This window comes from Odontesthes bonariensis, chromosome 12 (genome assembly GCF_027942865.1).
Source record: "Odontesthes bonariensis isolate fOdoBon6 chromosome 12, fOdoBon6.hap1, whole genome shotgun sequence".
Classification (NCBI taxonomy): domain Eukaryota; kingdom Metazoa; phylum Chordata; class Actinopteri; order Atheriniformes; family Atherinopsidae; genus Odontesthes; species Odontesthes bonariensis.
Genome location: NC_134517.1, coordinates 289,975 through 304,125, shown reverse-complemented (window position 1 = coordinate 304,125; position 14,151 = coordinate 289,975). Strand labels below are relative to the sequence as shown.

At 56.6% G+C, this 14,151-nt stretch overlaps 1 protein-coding gene across 3 annotated transcripts in view; it reads right to left on the bottom strand.

Annotated features, from left to right (window-relative positions):
- Window positions 1-13,846, bottom strand: part of slc37a1 (solute carrier family 37 member 1) — an 80,951-nt gene extending 67,105 nt beyond the window's left edge. For 2 of the 3 annotated variants that reach the window (XM_075478861.1, XM_075478860.1), the window contains exons 1-2: window positions 13,729-13,846; window positions 53-232 (exon numbers count right to left, since the gene is read on the bottom strand). Coding sequence is in view for 2 of the 3 variants with exons in the window: in XM_075478860.1 (XP_075334975.1) it covers window positions 53-108 (56 nt within the window). In the remaining variant the exon portion in view is untranslated. The remainder of the gene's footprint in view (window positions 1-52; window positions 233-13,728) is intronic. The other variant, XM_075478859.1, reaches the window with a different exon arrangement.
- Window positions 13,847-14,151: the final 305 nt, after the last annotated feature.

Genomic DNA, 14,151 nt, shown 5'->3' with positions numbered 1-14,151 from the left:
AAAATCTGATATCTCTGATCTCGAAATGTTTAACAGTCAGGGTAAGACTTACCACTGGTCACTGTTGAAGGACACCAGCAGGCGGATCCCTGGGGGTACAGGAGCCATGTTTGGGTGGTCAGGGCAGGGGCTGCTGATACGTATCGCCTCACGCTGATCAGGATGATGGGATACGCCAACCCATCTCCATGTCAGCAAAAACACAGGAGTCCAAGATCCAGGGGACACATGGCTGGAAGAATCAGCAGGGAGACAATTAAGACTGGAGAAAGGACAAAGAGCTAAAAATGGAGAGTCTGGTGGTGGAGACATAGAATGAACCTAAAAAGAAAGCTAAATCAGTACTGGTTAAAGTGCAGCATGTGTCATTTAACTCAGCTGAATCCCTCCAGTGGTCTGAGCCACAGAGCAGGTTCAACTGGCTGTCTGCTTTAACTAACCCCAGCAAGAGATCTTACAGACTGGAACTAGAGGGTCAGCTGTGAGCCACCCAGGTGCTGTGACCCGGATCTGTGACCCGGATCTGTGACCCGGGTGGTGTGACCCGGATCTGTGACCCGGGTGCTGTGACCCGGATCTGTGACCCGGGTGGTGTGACCCGGGTGGTGTGACCCGGATCTGTGACCAAGGTGGTGTGACCCGGATCTGTGACCCGGGTGGTGTGACCCGGATCTGTGACCCGGGTATGTGTGCGCCAGTGAAGAAGAGAAAGAGGCGAGCTCCGATGACCAATCAGAATCATGCTGAAAGTAAGAATGAATTCATCAACTGGAATAAGTTCATCAGCTGGAATAAGTTCATCAACTGGAATAAGTTCATCAACTACTGAATAAGTTCATCAACTGGAATAAGTTCATCAACTGGAATAAGTTCATCAACTGGAATAAGTTCATCAACTACTGAATAAGTTCATCAACTGGAATAAGTTCATCAACTGGAATAAGTTCATCAACTGGAATAAGTTCATCAACTGGAATAAGTTCATCAACTACTGAATAAGTTCATCAACTGGAATAAGTTCATCAACTGGAATAAGTTCATCAGCTGGAATAAGTTCATCAACTGGAATAAGTTCATCAACTACTGAATAAGTTCATCAACTGGAATAAGTTCATCAACTGGAATAAGTTCATCAACTGGAATAAGTTCATCAACTACTGAATAAGTTCATGAACTGGAATAAATTCATCAACTGGAATAAATTCATCAACTGGAATAAATTCATCAGATGGAATAAGTTCATCAACTGGAATAAGTTCATCAACTGGAATAAGTTCATCAACTGGAATAAGTTCATCAGCTGGAATAAGTTCATCAACTGGAATAAATTCATCAGCTGGAATAAGTTCATCAGCTGGAACAAGTTCATCAACTGGAATAAGTTCATCAACTGGAATAAGTTCATCAGATGGAATAAGTTCATCAACTGGAATAAATTCATCAGCTGGAATAAGTTCATCAACTGGAATAAATTCATCAACTGCAATAAGTTCATCAACTGGAATAAATTCATCAACTGGAATAAATTCATCAGCTGGAATAAGTTCATCAACTGGAATAAGTTCATCAACTACTGAATAAGTTCATCAACTGGAATACGTTCATGAGCTGGAATAAATTCATCAACTGGAATAAATTCATCAGCTGGAATAAGTTCATCAACTGGAATAAGTTCATCAACTACTGAATAAGTTCATCAGCTGGAATAAATTCATCAGCTGGAATAAGTTCATCAACTGGAATAAATTCATCAACTGGAATAAGTTCATCAACTGGAATAAATTCATCAACTGGAATAAATTCATCAGCTGGAATAAATTCATCAACTGGAATAAGTTCATCAACTACTGAATAAGTTCATCAACTGGAATACGTTCATAAGCTGGAATAAGTTCATCAACTGGAATAAATTCATCAACTGGAATAAGTTCATCAACTGGAATAAATTCATCAGCTGGAATAAGTTTATCAGCTGGAATAAATTCATCAACTGGAATAAGTTCATCAACTACTGAATAAGTTCATCAACTGGAATACGTTCATAAGCTGGAATAAATTCATCAACTGGAATAAATTCATCAGCTGGAATAAATTCATCAACTGGAATAAGTTCATCAACTGGAATAAATTCATCAGCTGGAATAAGTTTATCAGCTGGAATAAGTTCATCAACTGGAATAAGTTCATCAACTGGAATAAATTCATCAGCTGGAATAAGTTCATCAACTACTGAATAAGTTCATCAACTGGAATAAGTTCATCAGCTGGAATAAATTCATCAACTGGAATAAATTCATCAGCTGGAATAAATTCATCAACTGGAATAAGTTCATCAACTGGAATAAATTCATCAACTGGAATAAGTTTATCAACTGGAATAAGTTCATCAACTGGAATAAATTCATCAACTGGAATAAATTCATCAGCTGGAATAAGTTCATCAACTGGAATAAGTTCATCAACTGGAATAAGTTCATCAGATGGAATAAGTTCATCAACTGGAATAAGTTCATCAGATGGAATAAGTTAATCAGCTGGAATAAATTTATCAGCTGGAATAAGTTCATCAACTGGAATAAGAACATCAGCTGGAATAAATTCATCAGCTGGAATAAGTTCATCAGATGGAATAAGTTCATCAGCTGGAATAAGTTCATCAACTGGAATAAGAACATCAGCTGGAATAAGTTCATCAGATGGAATAAATTCATCAACTGGAATAAGTTCATCAGATGGAATAAGTTCATCAGCTGGAATAAATTCACCAATAACTCACCAATAACTCACCAATAAGCTCACCAATAACTCACCAATAACCTCAACAATAACTCACCAATAACCTTACCAATAACCTCACCAAGAACCTCAACAATAACTCACCAATAACCTTACCAATAACTCACCAATAACCTTACCGATAACTCCACCAATAACCTCACCAATAGCTCACCAATAACCTCACCAATAACTCACCAATAAGCTCACCAATAACCTCACCAATAACTCACCAATAATTCACCAATAACCTCACCAATAACTCACCAATAACCTCACCAATAACCTCACCAATAACCTCACCAATAACTCACCAATAACCTCACCAATAACCCACCAATAACCTCAGGGGGCGGAGCCTATCCCAGCTGGCATTGGAGGATAGGCAGGGTGCGGAGCCTATCCGAGCTGACATTGGAGGAGAGGCAGGGGGCGGAGCCTATCCCAGCTGACATTGGAGGAGAGGCAGGGGGCGGAGCCTATTCCAGCTGGCATTGGAGGAGAGGCAGGGGGGCGGAGCCTATCCCAGCTGGCATTGGAGGAGAGGCAGGGTACGCCCTGGATGGGTCACCAGTCCATCACAGGGCCGCGCACAGACAAACAGAACTGTGGGAGGAATTTGGATTGAACCCACAAGTGCACGAGCAAAACATGCACACTCCCCACAGAATAAACAGCTGGGATCAGAACCAGAACCAACCATGGCAGTGCCTGCAGCCTACATCTTAATGATTTAAACGGTAAACACAAATCTCCAAAAGCTCCATGTTTACAGGGACCTTCATCGTCTCAGACCACCACACAGATGAAGAGTGGACTCATGTGGTGAATCTGAACTATTGTGTTCTTCAGGACTCTGACCCATCTCATTTAGTCTGAGTTCTGAATTTAGTTATTTCACACCAAGACATTTCTGCTCAATTTAAAAACCCACATTCAGAGCTGCCCAACACAAATAATCCCAGATTATAGGAATTCAACAGCTTTCTTCATCCTATAAAAGCCCAATAAATGTTATTTTATTAGGGACCGAGCAGTGAAACTGCAAGGACCCTATTGTATCTGTAAGGATTATTAGGGACCGAGCAGTGAAACTGCAAGGACCCTATTGTATCTGTAAGGATTTTTCTCCGTTATTAGGGACCGAGCAGTGAAACTGCAAGGACCCTATTGTATCTGTAAGGTTTATTATTGTTTTTTCTTATTCTTTGCAAAAGGTATGCAAAAACTCAGGATATTTTGCGAGCGCCACCTGCCAGTCGACGACATGAAAGAATCTAAACTTTATATTTTTGGGAGTCGCTCATTGACTCTGTAGCGCCCCCTATAATGCTTAAAAATGGTGCCCGCAATAGGATTAGTATCGCAAGGGACGATGAAATTCGGTACACTCATTCATTATGCCCAGACACACAAAAAAGTCTGGGGTCGCCATGGTCCCACGTCCACAGGAAGGCGGCCATTTTGGATGGAAAGTGCGTTTTCGTGCCATTTTTGACCGATTCCACGCCTTGCATAAGATCGAACTTGTCCTACAGATTTAATGCTACAGACTTCAAACTTGGCCAAGTTACTCTGAAGACATGGGGGGAAAAATTCATTGGCCAACTTTTTCAAAACTTAAAGGCCGTGGCCGTGGCGACGCCTCAAAATTTGATGACTCGCCATCACTCGCCACAAAACATTAAGTCGCTTATAACTTCCACATACATAATCCAATCTTTCCCAAAGTTCAAACGGTGATTGCTGGACCCAGCCTGAATGCGCACATATAAAATAGTGATATCCACCTATAGCGCCACCTGCTGGGGGTTAGAAATGTCTTTTTTTTCCACACCTCGCATTTGATCGAACTCCTCCTACATATTTAATGCTAAACGATTCAAACTTGGCCAGGCTACTCTTAGGACATGGGCCGAAAAAATCATTGGACAACTTTTTCAAAACTTAAAGGGCGTGGCTGTGGTGACACCTCAAATTTATGATGCGCCATAAAAAATTAAGTCTCTTATAACTCCCACAAACATTATCCAATCTGTCCCAAAGTTCAAACGGTGATTCCTGGATCCAGCCTGAACGCGCACATATAAAATAGTGATAAACACCTACAGCGCCACCTGATGGTGGTCGGAAACTTCATTTTTTTCCACACCTCTTATTTGATCAAACTCCTCCTACATATTTCATGCTAAAATCTTCAAACTTGGCCAGGTTACTCTTAAGGGGGGGCCCTAGAAATGTTCAAAAACCCCTCCGCATTGGGGTTATTATGTGCTTGTACGTACGCAGAGGGTATCATGCGTGTGGGCAGAGCTGCGCGACTACGGCGTCCAGCGCATGCCCCAACGTGCGCACATCCAACGTACGCCACCTCGGTCCCGCTCACAGCTGCTTGCAGCTTTCTAGTTTTAACTTTATTTGATGATGTGTATCATCTCCACAGAGCTGTGGTCAGACCTCTGATCTGAGGCCGGTTCAGCTGGACCCAGAGGAGCCTGACCCAGAGGAGCCTGACCCAGAGGAGCCTGACCCAGAGGGACCCTGACCCAGAGGGACCCTGACCCAGAGGAGCCTGACCCAGAGGAGCCCTGACCCAGAGGAGCCCTGACCCAGAGGAGCCTGACCCAGAGGAGCCTGACCCAGAGGAGCCTGACCCAGAGGGACCATGAGCCAGAGGAGCCTGACCCAGAGGAGCCTGACCCAGAGAAGCCTGACCCAGAGGGAGCCTGACCCAGAGGAGCCTGACCCAGAGGGACCCTGACCCAGAGAAGCCTGACCCAGAGGAGCCTGACCCAGAGGAGCCCTGACCCAGAGGAGCCTGACCCAGAGGAGCCCTGACCCAGAGAAGCCTGACCCAGAGGAGCCTGACCCAGAGGGACCCTGACCCAGAGGAGCCTGACCCAGAGGAGCCTGACCCAGAGGGAGCCTGACCCAGAGGAGCCTGACCCAGAGGCGCCTGACCCAGAGGGAGCCTGACCCAGAGGAGCCTGACCCAGAGGAGCCTGACCCAGAGGAGCCCTGATCCAGAGGAGCCTGACATAGAGGGAGCCTGACCCAGAGGAGCCTGACCCAGAGGAGCCTGACCCAGAGGAGCCCTGATCCAGAGGAGCCTGACCCAGAGGGAGCCTGACCCAGAGGGAGCCTGACCCAGAGGAGCCTGACCCAGAGGAGCCTGACCCAGAGGGAGCCTGACCCAGAGGAGCCTGACCCAGAGGAGCCCTGATCCAGAGGAGCCTGACCCAGAGGAGCCCTGACCCAGAGGAGCCCTGACCCAGAGAAGCCTGACCCAGAGGAGCCTGACCCAGAGGGACCCTGACCCAGAGGAGCCTGACCCAGAGGGACCTGACCCAGAGGAGCCTGACCCAGAGGAGTCTGACCCAGAGGAGCCTGACCCAGAGGGAGCCTGACCCAAAGGAGCCTGACCCAGAGGAGCCTGACCCAGAGGGACCATGACCCAGAGGACCCTGACCCAGAGGAGCCTGACCCAGAGGAGCCTGACCCAGAGGGAGCCTGACCCAGAGGAGCCTGACCCAGAGGGACCATGACCCAGAGGAGCCCTGACCCAGAGGAGCCTGACCCAGAGGATCCTGACCCAGAGGAGCCTGACCCAGAGGAGCCTGACCCAGAGGGACCAGGACCCAGAGGAGCCTGACCCAGAGGGACCCTGACCCAGAGGAGCCTGACCCAGAGGGACCCTGACCCAGAGGAGCCTGACCCAGAGGGACCATGACCCAGAGGAGCCCTGACCAAGAGGAGCCTGACCCAGAGGAGCCTGACCCAGAGGGAGCCTGACCGAGAGGAGCCTGACCCAGAGGGACCTGACCCAGAGGAGCCTGACCGAGAGGAGCCTGACACAGAGGGACCATGACCCAGAGGAGCCTGACCCAGAGGGACCCGACCCAGAGGAGCCTGACCCAGAGGGACCCTGACCCAGAGGGACCCTGACCCAGAGGAGCCTGACCCAGAGGAGCCTGACCTAGAGGGACCCGACCCAGAGGGACCCTGACCCAGAGGGACCCTGACCCAGAGGGACCCGACCCAGAGGAGCCTGACCCAGAGGGACCCTGACCCAGAGGAGCCTGACCCAGAGAAGCCTGACCCAGAGGGAGCCTGACCCAGAGGAGCCTGACCCAGAGAAGCCTGACCCAGAGGAGCCTGACCCAGAGGGACCAGGACCCAGAGGAGCCTGACCCAGAGGGACCCTGACCCAGAGGAGCCTGACCCAGAGGAACCAGGACCCAGAGGAGCCTGACCCAGAGGGACCCTGACCCAGAGGAGCCTGACCCAGAGGGACCATGACCCAGAGGAGCCCTGACCCAGAGGAGCCTGACCCAGAGGAGCCTGACCCAGAGGAGCCTGACCGAGAGGAGCCTGACCCAGAGGGACCTGACCCAGAGGAGCCTGACCGAGAGGAGCCTGACACAGAGTGACCATGACCCAGAGGAGCCTGACCCAGAGGGACCCTGACCCAGAGGAGCCTGACCCAGAGTGACCATGACCCAGAGGGACCTGACCCAGAGGGACCCTGACCCAGAGGAGCCTGACCCAGAGGAGCCTGACCCAGAGTGACCATGACCCAGAGGGACCTGACCCAGAGGGACCCTGACCCAGAGGAGCCTGACCCAGAGGAGCCTGACCCAGAGGGACCCTGACCCAGAGGAGCCTGACCCAGAGGGACCCTGACCCAGAGGAGCCTGACCCAGAGAAGCCTGATCCAGAGGGAGCCTGACCCAGAGGAGCCTGACCCAGAGAAGCCTGACCCAGAGGAGCCTGACCCAGAGGGACCAGGACCCAGAGGAGCCTGACCCAGAGGGACCCTGACCCAGAGGAGCCTGACCCAGAGGGACCCTGACCCAGAGGAGCCTGACCCAGAGGGACCATGACCCAGAGGAGCCCTGACCAAGAGGAGCCTGACCCAGAGGAGCCTGACCCAGAGGGAGCCTGACCGAGAGGAGCCTGACCCAGAGGGACCTGACCCAGAGGAGCCTGACCGAGAGGAGCCTGACACAGAGGGACCATGACCCAGAGGAGCCTGACCCAGAGGGACCCGACCCAGAGGAGCCTGACCCAGAGGGACCCTGACCCAGAGGGACCCTGACCCAGAGGAGCCTGACCCAGAGGAGCCTGACCTAGAGGGACCCGACCCAGAGGGACCCTGACCGAGAGGGACCCTGACCCAGAGGGACCCGACCCAGAGGAGCCTGACCCAGAGGGACCCTGACCCAGAGGAGCCTGACCCAGAGAAGCCTGACCCAGAGGGAGCCTGACCCAGAGGAGCCTGACCCAGAGAAGCCTGACCCAGAGGAGCCTGACCCAGAGGGACCAGGACCCAGAGGAGCCTGACCCAGAGGGACCCTGACCCAGAGGAGCCTGACCCAGAGGAACCAGGACCCAGAGGAGCCTGACCCAGAGGGACCCTGACCCAGAGGAGCCTGACCCAGAGGGACCATGACCCAGAGGAGCCCTGACCCAGAGGAGCCTGACCCAGAGGAGCCTGACCCAGAGGAGCCTGACCGAGAGGAGCCTGACCCAGAGGGACCTGACCCAGAGGAGCCTGACCGAGAGGAGCCTGACACAGAGTGACCATGACCCAGAGGAGCCTGACCCAGAGGGACCCTGACCCAGAAAAGCCTGACCCAGAGTGACCATGACCCAGAGGGACCTGACCCAGAGGGACCCTGACCCAGAGGAGCCTGACCCAGAGGAGCCTGACCCAGAGTGACCATGACCCAGAGGGACCTGACCCAGAGGGACCCTGACCCAGAGGAGCCTGACCCAGAGGGAGCCTGACCCAGAGGAGCCTGACCCAGAGTGACCATGACCCAGAGGAGCCTGACCCAGAGGACCCTGACCCAGAGGAGCCTGACCCAGAGGAGCCTGACCCAGAGGGACCATGACCTAGAGGAGCCTGACCCAGAGGGACCTGACCCAGAGGAGCCTGACCCAGAGGGACCCGACCCAGAGGGACCTGACCCAGAGGAGCCTGACCCAGAGTGACCATGACCCAGAGGGACCTGACCCAGAGGGACCCTGACCCAGAGGAGCCTGACCCAGAGGAGCCTGACCCAGAGTGACCATGACCCAGAGGGACCTGACCCAGAGGGACCCTGACCCAGAGGAGCCTGACCCAGAGGGAGCCTGACCCAGAGGAGCCTGACCCAGAGTGACCATGACCCAGAGGAGCCTGACCAAGAGGACCCTGACCCAGAGGAGCCTGACCCAGAGGGACCATGACCTAGAGGAGCCTGACCCAGAGGGACCTGACCCAGAGGAGCCTGACCCAGAGGGACCCGACCCAGAGGGACCTGACCCAGAGGAGCCTGACCCAGAGGGACCTGACCCAGAGGAGCCTGACCCAGAGGAGCCTGACCCAGAGGGACCTGACCCAGAGGAGCCTGACCCAGAGGAGCCGACCCAGAGGGACCCGACCCAGAGGGACCCGACCCAGAGGAGCCTGAACCAGAGGGAGCCTGACCCAGAGGAGCCTGACCCAGAGGGACCCGACCCAGAGGGAGCCTGACCCAGAGGAGCCTGACCCAGAGGGACCTGACCCAGAGGGACCCTGACCCAGAGGAGCCTGACCCAGAGGAGCCTGACCCAGAGGGACCATGACCCAGAGGACCCTGACCTAGAGGAGCCTGACCCAGAGGGACCATGACCCAGAGGAGCCTGACCCAGAGGGAGCCTGACCCAGAGGAGCCTGACCCAGAGGAGCCTGACCCAGAGGAGCCTGACCCAGAGGGAGCCTGACCCAGAGGAGCCTGACCCAGAGTGACCTGACCCAGAGGGACCCTGACCCAGAGGAGCCTGACCTAGAGGGACCCTGACCCAGAGGAGCCTGACCCAGAGGGACCTGACCCAGAGGAGCCTGACCCAGAGGGACCTGACCCAGAGGGACCAGGACCCAGAAGGACCCTGACCCAGAGGGACCTGACCCAGAGGACTCTGACCCAGAGGACTCTGACCCAGAGGAGCCTGACCCAGTAGGACCTGACCCAGAGGGACCTGACCCAGAGGAGCCTGACCCAGAGGGACCTGACCCAGAGGAGCCTGACCCAGAGGAGCCTGACCCAGAGGGACCCTGACCCAGAGGAGCCTGACCCAGAGAAGCCTGACCCAGAGGGAGCCTGACCCAGAGGAGCCTGACCCAGAGAAGCCTGACCCAGAGGAGCCTGACCCAGAGGGACCAGGACCCAGAGGAGCCTGACCCAGAGGGACCCTGACCCAGAGGAGCCTGACCCAGAGGGACCATGACCCAGAGGAGCCCTGACCCAGAGGAGCCTGACCCAGAGGAGCCTGACCCAGAGGGAGCCTGACCGAGAGGAGCCTGACCCAGAGGGACCTGACCCAGAGGAGCCTGACCGAGAGGAGCCTGACACAGAGGGACCATGACCCAGAGGAGCCTGACCCAGAGGGACCCGACCCAGAGGAGCCTGACCCAGAGGGACCCTGACCCAGAGGGACCCTGACCCAGAGGAGCCTGACCCAGAGGAGCCTGACCTAGAGGGACCCGACCCAGAGAGACCCTGACCCAGAGGGACCCGACCCAGAGGAGCCTGACCCAGAGGGACCAGGACCCAGAGGAGCCTGACCGAGAGGAGCCTGACCCAGAGGGACCCTGACCCAGAGGGACCCTGACCCAGAGGAGCCTGACCCAGAGGAGCCTGACCCAGAGGGACCTGACCCAGAGGAGCCTGACCGAGAGGAGCCTGACCCAGAGGGACCCTGACCCAGAGGGACCCGACCCAGAGGAGCCTGACCCAGAGGAGCCTGACCCAGAGGAGCCTGACCCAGAGGGACCTGACCCAGAGGAGCCTGACCGAGAGGAGCCTGACCCAGAGGGACCCTGACCCAGAGGGACCCTGACCCAGAGGGAGCCTGACCCAGAGGACCCTGACCCAGAGGAGCCTGACCCAGAGGGACCCGACCAAGAGGAGCCTGACCCAGAGGGAGCCTGACCCAGAGGGACCTGACCCAGAGGGACCCTGACCCAGAGGGACCTGACCCAGAGGGACCCTGACCCAGAGGAGCCTGACCCAGAGGAGCCTGACCCAGAGGGACCATGACCCAGAGGAGCCTGACCCAGAGGGAGCCTGACCCAGAGGAGCCTGACCCAGAGGAGCCTGACCCAGAGGGAGCCTGACCCAGAGGAGCCTGACCCAGAGGGACCTGACCCAGAGGGACCCTGACCCAGAGGAGCCTGACCTAGAGGGACCCTGACCCAGAGGAGCCTGACCCAGAGGGACCTGACCCAGAGGAGCCTGACCCAGAGGGACCTGACCCAGAGGGACCAGGACCCAGAAGGACCCTGACCCAGAGGGACCTGACCCAGAGGACTCTGACCCAGAGGACTCTGACCCAGAGGACTCTGACCCAGAGGAGCCTGACCCAGTAGGACCTGACCCAGAGGGACCTGACCCAGAGGAGCCTGACCCAGAGGAGCCTGACCCAGAGGAGCCTGACCCAGAGGGACCCTGACCCAGAGGAGCCTGACCCAGAGAAGCCTGACCCAGAGGGAGCCTGACCCAGAGGAGCCTGACCCAGAGAAGCCTGACCCAGAGGAGCCTGACCCAGAGGGACCAGGACCCAGAGGAGCCTGACCCAGAGGGACCCTGACCCAGAGGAGCCTGACCCAGAGGGACCATGACCCAGAGGAGCCCTGACCCAGAGGAGCCTGACCCAGAGGAGCCTGACCCAGAGGGAGCCTGACCGAGAGGAGCCTGACCGAGAGGAGCCTGACCCAGAGGGACCCTGACCCAGAGGAGCCTGACCGAGAGGAGCCTGACACAGAGGGACCATGACCCAGAGGAGCCTGACCCAGAGGGACCCGACCCAGAGGAGCCTGACCCAGAGGGACCCTGACCCAGAGGGACCCTGACCCAGAGGAGCCTGACCCAGAGGGACCCGACCCAGAGGAGCCTGACCCAGAGGGACCCTGACCCAGAGGGACCCTGACCCAGAGGAGCCTGACCCAGAGGAGCCTGACCTAGAGGGACCCGACCCAGAGAGACCCTGACCCAGAGGGACCCGACCCAGAGGAGCCTGACCCAGAGGGACCAGGACCCAGAGGAGCCTGACCGAGAGGAGCCTGACCCAGAGGGACCCTGACCCAGAGGGACCCTGACCCAGAGGAGCCTGACCCAGAGGGACCTGACCCAGAGGAGCCTGACCGAGAGGAGCCTGACCCAGAGGGACCCTGACCCAGAGGGACCCGACCCAGAGGAGCCTGACCCAGAGGAGCCTGACCCAGAGGAGCCTGACCCAGAGGGACCTGACCCAGAGGAGCCTGACCGAGAGGAGCCTGACCCAGAGGGACCCTGACCCAGAGGGACCCTGACCCAGAGGGAGCCTGACCCAGAGGACCCTGACCCAGAGGAGCCTGACCCAGAGGGACCCGACCAAGAGGAGCCTGACCCAGAGGGAGCCTGACCCAGAGGGACCTGACCCAGAGGGACCCTGACCCAGAGGGACCTGACCCAGAGGGACCCTGACCCAGAGGAGCCTGACCCAGAGGACCCTGACCCAGAGGGACCTGACCCAGAGGGACCCTGACCCAGAGGAGCCTGACCCAGAGGAGCCTGACCCAGAGGGACCAGGACCCAGAGGAGCCTGACCCAGAGGGACCCTGACCCAGAGGAGCCTGACCCAGAGGGACCATGACCCAGAGGAGCCCTGACCCAGAGGAGCCTGACCCAGAGGAGCCTGACCCAGAGGAGCCTGACCCAGAGGGAGCCTGACCGAGAGGAGCCTGACCCAGAGGGACCCGACCCAGAGGAGCCTGACCCAGAGGAGCCTGACCTAGAGGGACCCGACCCAGAGGGACCCTGACCCAGAGGGACCCGACCCAGAGGAGCCTGACCCAGAGGGACCAGGACCCAGAGGAGCCTGACCGAGAGGAGCCTGACCCAGAGGGACCCTGACCCAGAGGGACCCTGACCCAGAGGAGCCTGACCCAGAGGAGCCTAACCCAGAGGGACCTGACCCAGAGGACCCTGACCGAGAGGAGCCTGACCCAGAGGGACCCTGACCCAGAGGGACCCGACCCAGAGGAGCCTGACCCAGAGGAGCCTGACCCAGAGGAGCCTGACCCAGAGGGACCTGACCCAGAGGAGCCTGACCGAGAGGAGCCTGACCCAGAGGGACCCTGACCCAGAGGGACCCTGACCCTGACCCAGAGGGAGCCTGACCCAGAGGACCCTGACCCAGAGGAGCCTGACCCAGAGGAGCCTGACCCAGAGGGACCCGACCAAGAGGAGCCTGACCCAGAGGGAGCCTGACCCAGAGGGACCTGACCCAGAGGGACCCTGACCCAGAGGGACCTGACCCAGAGGGACCCTGACCCAGAGGAGCCTGACCCAGAGGAGCCTGACCCCTCCTGTGATCCACAGAACCAGCTCAGCTCAGACTGACTTGACAAATGTCTTCCGGGTTGATGACAGCCCTGTCAGCTCAGGCGCGCCTCAACAATCTAACTGACAGACCCAGAACCAGACCCAGAACCAGACCCAGACCCAGACCCAGAACCAGACCCAGAACCAGAACCAGAACCAGAACCAGAACCAGACCCAGACCCAGACCCAGAACCATTAGCAGTCTGATCTCCGGGGGAACTCGTGCTTTTCCGTCCTTTGTCTGAACTTTGGCTGCTGTTTCCGGAGGCTGAGGGCTTCCTGTGAGGAGCCGGCAGCTGGACGGGACCACAGGGACTCTCCTGCTATCACCGAGCCGAACTTTAAACAGCCCACCGGTCCAACCCTCTCTGTGTCCGGTCATAAACCCACTAGGACCACCGATAGAAGCCCGGACCGTCTCTACGCCTGTTCAGATGACGTGTTTTCCGCCCTCGAGCTTCTTCTGCTTTAATCAGCAGCTCTCTGAACCTCACGAGGAGCGGCTCTTGGCTCGGTTCTGCTCCGGGATCAATCCGCCACCAACACCCCGCTCAGAACTCACCGTGGAGGGAACTCCGGTCTGTGTCCGTCTGTGCTGGAACCGAACAGCCTCCACTTCCTTGTTGTGTCTCAGCCACTGTCACCTCACAGCCACACTGGCACACGCTCCTCTGACGTCACCTGCTGCTGCTGACGTCATCTGCTGCTCATCCGGACAGACTCGTTCAGACCTTTGTCTGAATCAGGCTGCTGTGCCGCGGGGGTCCCAAACCTTCTCCTTCACTGCGGGGGTCCCAAACCTTCTCCTCACTGCGGGGGTCCCAAACCTTCTCCTTCACTGCGGGGGTCCCAAACTTTCTCCTTCACTGCGGGGGTCCCAAACCTTCTCCTTCACTGCGGGGGTCCCAAACCTTCTCCTTCACTGCGGGGGTCCCAAACTTTCTCCTTCACTGCGGGGGTCCCAAACTTTCTCCTTCACTGCAGG